We start from the raw sequence: 10,364 nt of genomic DNA, 5'->3' as shown, positions 1-10,364 counted from the left end.
TGAATTACACTGATGATTTAAAATAGCGTCAATCATGATGCAGTTCTCGTTTAGTTTTTGCTCAACTGACTGGCTTTACCCATGAGCGCTTTTGTTAACACCAGGAGATGGCGCTGCTTGAAAACGTGGGAGTGATAGAGTCTATATTAGGGATTTAGACACAGCTGTTGAGCGGTTGGTATAACATCACCGAAACTATGTAAAGTGTCACCTACTGTTACTTAGTTTGAGAAAAGATTCTTGTTAACGGAACAGGGGGTGGTTTGCATGCGTATAGCCAAAACCCAACGGATTATGGGCCATGTAAACCCTTGCAAAACAGAAGACGATTGTAGAAATTATCAAGTTAGGCTGTTGTGAAAATATGACACACTGTGGTATCGGGTAATAGAGGAGCGTGAAACTGACTGGCACCCACTAACAGCTTGTCTGCCCGCACGTAGAGCGCTAAATAGACTCAGGACTGAATATGGGAAAATTGCGCATTTTTTTCAGATGCGTGCGTGTAATTAGTGCATTTAAACAAAGCGCGGATGTCCTGCTGGCGGTAATAGTCCCTGACATTTCTTTTCTTGGGTTAATAACAGAGCGCGTATAAATGAATCAAATTGTGCCCCCAAATTACATAGCGACTTTAAATACCCGTCTGCATTACGTGCCTGTTTGGGAACGAGAAAAATGTCTTATATTGTTATTATTGTCATTACTCTGTTCTGTTGATCTGCTTAGATGATGCTGAATTTTGAGGGAAAAATAATTCGTCCTAACAGTGCATGATTTTACTGTTGTTTTATAATGTTTATGAAGAATATTGAAGGGCATTTTTTTCAAAGTCCAATTAAAGCCAAAAATCAACAGTATTCTCATACAGTATTCTCACCACCCCAATCTCACCAGAGCAGAATCATATAACCTATGAAGAGGAGAGAGTAAATTGCAGCTTCGTTGCAAGTTTGGGATTGAATTGTGAAAATGATCCTTTTAACATTGATGGGTCTGAGCGGCGAGCGGCGGATGGGTCATGTCATCCGCAGCAGGTTAAATAGACTTTCATTTAAAATTACATTCTCAATCTGTCTCTTCAGTCTTCTGGAGTCTAGGTGCCTGTAGCATAGGCTCTCAGGGGCCTATTATCACCACCGTCACTTTTTAAGTCAATCATCTATGGCTATCTGATCGCTTCACTCTGAGAGGACAGGCAATGAGGCTATGTGTGTGTATACGCACAGAGGGTCCAGGTGAGCGATTCACCCGGTCAGGCCTTGAGTTGCTTTGACTATATGGCACAGAGAGTATAAAATAATAGTATCACATCTCTACACAGACAGAATATTAGACAAATGAACTGTGGCCCTTTTTTAAATCCCCAAAAATAAATGTATGGAACAGAGAGTACAAAATAATAATAATAATAATAATAAAAATGTGGTAATAGAAAAAAGTAAGATGCTCTTCTTATCAACAAAACACATAGATAGGCTACTATTTTTTTATAATTTTAAATGCCAGTGTATTTTAATAGGCCAGTGAACTGAATAGTCCTTATTTCAAATATATATTTTTATATATTTTACATTTGGTTAATAATAATAATTTAGTTATTATGATTAAAAATCAAAACATCCGGTATCACAGTATACAAAACGTGAATGTAAATGTGTTTTAGATATGTTAAACCTCAGAATTTAGCCTATCTCCAACGTTATATTTATTATTTTATATTAATCTAATTTCAGTCTAAATGTGGAGGTGCTTATCCAGTAACTTCTGTAATCCATCACAACATTCGCCGAGTTCATACTGTTTAACTTTAATAGAAAAATATATAAAGATCCCCCTTGTTCCCTTGGGAGCCAATCAGATTTGCGTTACACGTCAATGCAACAGAATGGAGAGCGGAGCTACTGCGGATCAGTGCATATAGCATTAGCGGCCAGGGTGGGATAGGCAAGAGAGACGTTTCAGATACAGTGTGTGTGAGAGAGAGTAACAGTCTCCCACTCGAGCACAACCTTGGACGATACAAACATGAGTAGTCAGTACGACGACGATAGCCGCGACCGAAGCGAATGTAAAAGCAAGTCGCCCACCGTGCTTTCCTCCTACTGCATAGACAGTATACTGGGCAGAAGAAGCCCGTGTAAAGTCAGACAACTGGGAGCGCAAAGTTTGCCAGCACCCGTCAGACAGGACCACGACCAGTCAACCGAAGGTAAGCCCTTTAACGTTATTTCTACTTCTGTCGTGCTGTTTTACGCTTTGTCACAGTCAGGAGCATTCATATTTGTAGAAATGTGTACAGAAATAGTGTCCTGGTCAGAAGCAACACCTCGGAGCGCCTCTGGGTGTGAAAATAGAGTCCTGAAAGTTTTAAGAACCTCTCTAATTAAAGAATAAATTCAAAAAATGAGTCTTGAAATGCTTCATTCGTTAAAATAAAGGTTTTAAAGGGAGTTTACGCAATTGGAGAATCTTTTTAAGTTCCTATGAAAACGAGTCCTTAGGGCTTCTTAATGGATACTTTTGCTAAACAAGAAGTAAAACATGTTTTTGACCATGCAATCTCAGTACCATGGTATATACCAAAATACCATCTGATAGTAACACCATCACTGTACAGTAGGGTAGCCTACTGAAGAAACTATAAAATAACTTTTTATTGTAGCCTATATAATAATAAAAAATAAAAAAATAAAAAAACGTATGCAGCAAAATAGTATCAAAAACCTTACATTTCTATAATATTTATAATATGTATACCCCCACAAGCTGAACATGGGAATGTGCGTAAATAATGCTTTCTTAATTTATACTGTTTTGAGCATTTAAAAATATGATATTGTTTTATTTTTCTAGTCACTTCTAAAGAGAACTCGTTTGACTCGGACATGCACCTGCCGCCCAAGCTGCGCCGGCTATACGGCCCTGGGGGGAAGTACCTGGACTCCGGGAGGGGGTTTCACGAGCACCTAGAGAAGGGTGAGAGGGAGAGACTGCTGGACCAAGCATGTGAGAGTCTCAAAATCAACCAAGCGCCACAAGTTAGCATCAGCCGTAGCAAGTCGTACAGGGAGAACGCACCCTTCAGCCAGAGTGATGAAGGCCAGAGTCCCGAGCACACGGCCCAGGAACTGGTGGAGCTCAGCACTCTGAAGTTTGAAGAGGATGTTGTCAAAGAGGAGGCGTGCGGAGATGCCAGTCTGTCTCCGAAGGATGAAGAGAGCATGCACAACGATGGGGATGTAAAAGATGGAGAGGACAGTGTGTGTCTATCGGCCGGCAGCGACTCGGAGGAAGGGATGCTTAAACGAAAGCAGAGAAGATACAGGACTACCTTCACCAGCTATCAGCTGGAGGAACTGGAGAGGGCCTTCCAAAAAACACACTACCCTGATGTGTTCACCAGGTAAACCGCACACGTTATTCAGCAAGATGATGTTTAGACGGAGTTTATGGTTAATAGATTTTTGACAACAACGATGGCAGAAAAATAGTAATATTCACTGAATATGAATTCTATGCGTAGACTATGCGTTAGACTTTATATATATATATATATATATATATATATATATATATATATATATATATATAAACATTTATAGGCTATAGTTTCATCTGTATTTATTTTTAATTTATTTATTATTATTATATCGAAAGAAACATCACTAATCCATACTTTATTTAATTTTTTTTAATTCAATACAACATAGGCCTACTAAACATTTAAGGTAAATATTTAAATTATATTTTGAACATTTTGAAAATAGGTCCTATAAATGTAAAAAATACAAAGCCCAAAATATATATATATATATTTTTCAGAAAACATTCAATGATGTAGGCTAAACATTGATAAATTAAAAAAAGTGTGGATTCATGAACCAAAACGTGTGGGAAACGCTTGTGTTGTGGATATATATATTCCGTTTAAAAGGTAGCCTAAATGTAGCCTATTCTTTGTATTCTGAAAATGATTTAAATATATTTCGCTTTGTTAAAATAATATTATACCGGTTAGTAGCCTAACGTTAAATCGGCAACACAATCGGCGTGCAATTCTGTACAATATATGAGAGCAATAATAACTGAAATGTGTACTCGTTTATGTCCTGTACAATTTATTCTTATACGACTGTTACTCACATTATTCTCTATGGGTCAGTTAGTTAATATGGGCCTTAACAGAGCATAGGCCAGCAGCAGCCACTTCACACTCAAATGTGTAAATATATTTTAATTACGAAGTTTAACTGTGACTGTTGTAAGGGGGTTAAGGCCCATTTTGATTTTCATTGCTTATTCATGTAATTGTGGAACAGCATTAGAGAAGTGAGCCACAAAATACCGACAAGACAAACTGAAATATTAGCTAATTAACATTTAAAAATGTTATGCTTTAAAATAAAATACCATAATAAAAATAAGCCTAATTTTAATACGAATGTGATGCAGGCCTATTAACTGATATTAACTAATGTTCTAAAGTTATGCATAGGCTATACAATTTTTGAGTTACAATATTTTTATTATAAAATATTGCTGTAGCCTACAATTGATGTTCTTTATTGATAATGAAAATAATAGTTGATGAAAACTGAACATTGATAAGAATTTTGTTTTTGAATTTTGAAAATACTGCCGCACATTTATTCGTTATTTGTAGTCACGTTGCATGAAAGAAAAATAATCAATATGCCACACAACTTAAGTCTATTAAATATAAAAGAAAAACATCAGTCTGCCTAATGACAAATTTACCCGAGGACCGTTGTTCTTTAACCAAAATGTTCGTTGTTGATCATGAAATATCGATGTTTATATTGACGTGGTTGATAATTGTCATAAATTTAGCCAGGTATATTTTCAGTAAATGCGCAATTGTCATATAATAGTCTAGATGCCATTATTTCCATCATTATGTTGTTACAGTCAGCTTTGCCCAACGAAACAACCCATTATGAAAAACGTACACGTTTTCCGTTCGATTCTCATCAGCCCCAAATTGCTTTCATAGGTTTCTGACAATTTAGGTAAAATCTGTTTTCTTACGGTGTTTGTGGGGGTGAAAAAATCACATTTTGATGATCTATATTTTCTGTTCCAGAGAGGAGCTCGCGATGAGGCTGGATCTGACAGAAGCGCGCGTGCAAGTGAGTGCTTACTTTTATTTATTTCTTTTTTTTTTATAGCACAAAATAAAACGAAAATAGATTGAATTTAAATGCACAATAATATCAACGTGTACTGTAGGCTATAAAACAGCTGAGAACCTTAACTTCATTCAGACGTTAAAATGATTTAAATTGCAGCGAACTGAGAGAAATTACCGAGCTTATAATATGACAACTTCTCGGCATTTTAAAGGTAAAGATTAACTACATGATGTGAGCCTGCGAATTCTTGCAATTTGCTTATAGGCGTTAAGACAATATACCTAATGGTCTATTTTTAATTTCATTTTAAAATGACAATCGTAAACTTGGTTAAATGACCCTGTACGTCATGGCAAGGTCTTTCCTGTTATCGAAAGTTATTATACACAATAGAGCGAACATTTTAGCGGCAATTACACAGACGCCCCTGATTCATAAAAGCGCACTTAGCGAGAGAGCAAACACTGCTATTCCAGGGAGAAAATGGTGTTTGAATTCTCATCGCCGGCGCGGGGGAGAGGGAGGGGTAGGGGGGATAATGCTATTTGATTTCCCATTTTGTGATTGCAATAGACCGGCATTGATCCGATGCTTTGCACTTGGAACGAGTGAGAGACTATTAAGGGTGTTTGCCACCCCTCCTTTCTCTATTCAAAGCGTGGCTCGCATGTTCAAGCCCAACTCTCATAACCAAAGAGACAGTGCAAACATGAGGAAGCTACCAGGGTTATTGGCTGTGTAAAACAACAGATGTCAATTTGGAGATGTGGGAGAACAAATCACTTAACAGGCTCGATCATGAGGTGATAAAGCTAATAAATGCCCCAGGGGCCACATAATGCGAAACGGTTTGGAGCATGTGTGAGGGGCCAAGGTCCCTGTTGGTTCGTCTGTTGACACTTTCCTTCATTATGAAGTCCCTCTGCCTGCAGGTCATGTTCTTGTGGCACAACCTGGTGGGGTTTAGCAGGATAGGAGGTGGATCGTGGGAAAGTTAAACAGGCCTTTTGGAAGCAACTTACATTTGGAGGAATTTAATTTAAAGTGCATTAATTGTTATTGGATGCCGTTCCGACAGCTTTTGTTAACACGGCTCTTTATTACCACGCTCCACCCTGTTTTTTGCTCTGCCCGATCCAGATTTTAATTAGCAAAGTTAGGGTAACAGACCGTAAGTTTAGGGCCATGTAATTACCCTTGACTTCCAGCCTATTTGTCACCTCATTAAAGCGAACCAAATATTGCACATGAACAAGAGCGACAAGCTCATGCTTAAATGACCATGCAGGCTGTCAGGTGGAATATTAATGGCTCTGGATCTGAAACGTGAAGGGACAATTTTCAACTTCTGAAGGCCAACTATTTAAGCAGGTTTCTGATTTCAAATTTAGTAGCATTGTCAAATTAGCTACATTCATCTGTACACCAGCAGTCAACAGTAAAGTTTGAATAAAGACTTAATAAGGCTTCTGTCCCAAATCTCAGGTTTGGTTTCAAAACCGAAGGGCAAAGTGGAGGAAACGTGAAAAGGCAGGAGTCCAGGCTCACCCCTCGGGGTTGCCCTTTCCTGGGCCGCTGGCAGCCGCTCACCCCCTGAGTCACTACCTAGAAGGAGGACCTTTCCCACCTCACCCTCACCCTGCCCTGGAGTCAGCATGGACTGCCGCAGCCGCTGCTGCTGCTGCATTCCCAGGCCTGGCCCCGCCCCCAAACAGCTCCGGCCTCCCTCCTGCCACACCCCTCGGCCTAGGAACCTTCCTGGGCACAGCGATGTTCAGGCATCCAGCCTTTATTGGACCCACTTTTGGCAGGTAAAGACCATTCGCAATCACAATAAGTCATCTAAGTTGTTATACTACACTCTTAAAAAAAAAAAGTTCCATAAGGGGGCTTGTCATAGAACTGCGATGTCCTTGAAGAACCATTTTGGGTCTTCCCCAAAGAATCTTTCAGTGAACAGTTCTAAAACTTTTTTTTTTTTTTTTTTGTGTGAAAAACATTTGAATAATCTAAACAACTTTTAAAGGGATAGTTCACCCAAAAATGAAAATCAGTCAGTCATTCTGTCATAATGTACTCACCCTCAAGTTCTTCCAAACCTGTATACATTTCTTTCTTCTGCTGAACACAAAAGAAGATATTTTGAAGGATGTTTGTATGGGCCCAATTGACTTCCATAGTATGGGGAAAAAATACTATGGAAGTCAATGGGACCCATCAACTGTTTGGTTACTAACATTCTTCAAAATAACTTATTTTGTGTTAAGGAGAAGAAAGAAATGTATATAGGTTTGGAACAACTTGAGGGTGAGTAAATGATGACAGAATTTTCATTTTTGGGTGAACTATCCCTTTAAGAAAGAAGCTTTTGAGCAATGGAAAGTTTCCATGGATGCTAAAGGTTCTTCATGGAAGAATATGCCAATAAAGAACTGTGTGTGTGTATATATATATATATATAGCAATAATAATCACATCTAAAAATGCATATGGCTCTTATTTTGTACCCTTGCTTAAAATGTTGTTGTATAATCATTGGTGTGAGCATGTTTATGAGTGTAGTACATTGTATCACAGGAACTGGCTCTCTTCTCTTTAGACTCTTCTCGAGTATGGGTCCTCTGACCAGTGCTTCCACGGCCGCCGCTCTCTTGCGCCAAGCTGCACCGCCAGTGGAGGGTCCCGTGCAGCCACCGGCAACCCTGCCAGACCCACCTTCTTCCTCATCATCTATGGCCGCCGACCGCAGGGCATCCAGCATCGCAGCACTGCGTCTCAAAGCAAAGGAACATTCGGCCCAGTTGACCCAACTGAACATCCTGCCGTCCGGCACTGCAGGGAAGGAAGTATGCTGATCCTTCTCCTTAAAAACAAAACAAAATATTAAAGAAACCATCTCAACAAAAAGCACGACCAAATCCATATAGCACTAGCACACCGGAGACCCATCCGACTCTGGAGTCATCGCCAAATCACAGAGCCGCCCACTGGACATCATCACTAAATTTTACACAGTGCATCAAACATGTTTCAAAACCCTGAACATAAAGATTCTGAGTGTAATGTAGGCACCTCAGAGGGTCAGTTAGGGAAGCTGTGCTTGGTAAAGTCATTAAATCAATCCAGTCTTTTGGGTCAGGAGCAAATGTGGCAAAAGACACATTTACACCCACACAGAGAAGAACTACACTGCAATACACAGAGAACTCTCATTTCTTCCCAGTCTTCTCTCAGTGCTGAAGCAGAGATGGGTCAATATGCCAAAGGGAACTGCCATTACCTGCTACCCATCCTGAACCATATCCATTCAAGTTTGACCTCAGTATTGACAAAGCAAATCAAATTTCTGAGAATGAATCCTAAGCTTTACTTTCTGTTTTCAACTCTTATGTTAAATATATTTAGGAGGAAAAAAATAATGAAAAAGAAATGCTGTTTGTTTTAAGGATGAACAATGTGAAAATCTAAACTTTAGCCTGTTTACTGATCTGTTAAGGGTATCCTGTATATATAGCTCTGTTTTAAAATGAATGAAAATGGGAAGGGGCAAAATGACAAGAAAAAAAATAGTTTATATCAAAAGATGTTTTGAGAATATGCTCTCCGTGTAGTGCTGTAGGAATGGTTTCACGTAGATTCATCCTCTGTTCGTTTGATTCAAATTTTAGATTTTTAGATGATTATTTATGTCTGACCGGTAGAGAGCTTGAAATCCAGACCGGGAAGTTTTGCTATTCAGTGAGAGTTTTCCCTGTCGCGCGCAGGGACCAGTCAAGTCGGAATAAAATAAACTGGTGAAACATAAACCCTTCTGTATTATTTATAACTGATCATTTGAATTTAATATAATAGGCATTATCTTGGTAAAAATTAAAAGTGTTGATCACAAAAAAATATCAATGGCATCTGTTAATATTTTTTAAATGCTTGAATAGACGCTACATTATTTCAACAAATCATAGGTTCACAACCTTAAGAGTAAAACCGTATGATTTGTTGAATTTCTAGAAGTAATAGCCTAGGCTATTATTCAGTGGGAGTCCGGAGTCGCTAATAAGAGAAAACAGTTTACGCGGTCACTTTAAAACATGAATCAATTAGTTTCAGTGTAATGCTGTGCATGGCTAACTGCAATCATACAGTAGGCTAAAGTAAACATTTATGTTGTGGAAACAGCCTTTTTGTTTGTTTCAGTTTGCTATAAATGATTGAGGATAATTTATGTCCATAATACATAACGTAGGCCTATTTATTTTTATTTAGTCGGATGATGATATTCATGACGGCTCTATTATCCAAAGCTTGACAAAAAGCGCCTTGTAATTATTCCGCCATCTCATCCGTTGTAGCCTAGGCCTTACAACTTGTAGAGGCGCTAAATTGGACGCAACATCTGTAAATGCCCAACACAGTTAAGTCCCTTTCTCATTAATGAAGTAACAAGCAGTTTATCAAAAAGTCTTTCTTTCGAATTCCTTATTTAATTCCCCAAATCCCTCTCCGTTGGATCTCACGCGCGAAACGATGCCATTACGGCAATCAATGCGCTCCATTCAAACGAAGTCATTTTCGCCCATTTGACCCGTCCATGGTGTCGAACCAAATCGCGTGAAATTACCTCAAGGATTAATTTTCTCCTTTATCGCGCGCGCCGCTGAAAAGATTTCTCCTTTCCTTGTTTTACCCACGCTAATCCGTTTCATTATGACGCCACAAACAAGCAGGATCAGTGAAGATGGAAACGACCGAAATGAAGACGGGTTGGGAGGCGTGAGGGGATCAGTGCTCCTATAACGCCCAACAAATTGTTCTAAACATCGCGCGTCAAGGACCCCCCTCTTGCAGCAAGTCCGTATTAAACATGTTGGCATGCGAGAATATGTTCAAAGGAGCATTAAGCAAAGGAAACCAATTTTCTCTCCAGTGCTATACCTCCAAGCGAGGTGCATAGACTTTTTCTTTTTTTTAACCCCCCTCTATTTGTAGAAGGGACCACTGGAGCGTGCAGCCCACTTATGTTGGGATTTTTATGAGATTTTCTAGAATGCCTTAATCTCATTGTCAACATTATTAATGAATCGCAAACCAATTTGCTCGTAATATCTAGGGAATGCTCGCCACAATTGTAGAGGCACTGACCTGAAGTGCTTAGGCCGACTTTCTCTTTAACTCTTTTCTTACAATGCATGAATGAAGAAACAGACTTTG

General features: G+C 39.0%; 1 protein-coding gene across 1 annotated transcript; it reads left to right on the top strand.

Moving 5' to 3' along the window:
- The first annotated feature begins 1,673 nt into the window (after positions 1 to 1,673).
- arxa (aristaless related homeobox a) lies at positions 1,674 to 8,982 on the top strand. The gene is made up of 5 exons (XM_082183638.1): positions 1,674 to 2,212; positions 2,857 to 3,406; positions 5,108 to 5,153; positions 6,642 to 6,967; positions 7,756 to 8,982. Exons 1-5 carry the CDS (start codon positions 2,029 to 2,031, stop codon positions 8,009 to 8,011), a joined length of 1,362 nt encoding a protein of 453 aa, XP_082039764.1. The 5' UTR covers positions 1,674 to 2,028; the 3' UTR covers positions 8,012 to 8,982.
- Positions 8,983 to 10,364: the final 1,382 nt, after the last annotated feature.

Source organism: Leuciscus leuciscus (genome assembly GCF_965113295.1).
Source record: "Leuciscus leuciscus genome assembly, chromosome: 11".
NCBI classification, from domain to species: Eukaryota; Metazoa; Chordata; class Actinopteri; order Cypriniformes; family Leuciscidae; genus Leuciscus; species Leuciscus leuciscus.
This window is presented reverse-complemented; position numbering and strand designations above follow the sequence as displayed.

What these genes read in the sequence shown, in the direction of transcription:
- arxa (XM_082183638.1), top strand. Translation starts at nt 2,029, where the DNA reads ATGAGTAGTCAGTACGACGACGATAGCCGCGACCGAAGCGAATGTAAA. An exon ending in TACCCTGATGTGTTCACCAG is followed by an intron (nt 3,407 to 5,107) that starts GTAAACCGCACA and finishes TTTCTGTTCCAG; the next exon opens with AGAGGAGCTCGCGATGAGGC. An exon ending in TGACAGAAGCGCGCGTGCAA is followed by an intron (nt 5,154 to 6,641) that starts GTGAGTGCTTAC and finishes CCCAAATCTCAG; the next exon opens with GTTTGGTTTCAAAACCGAAG.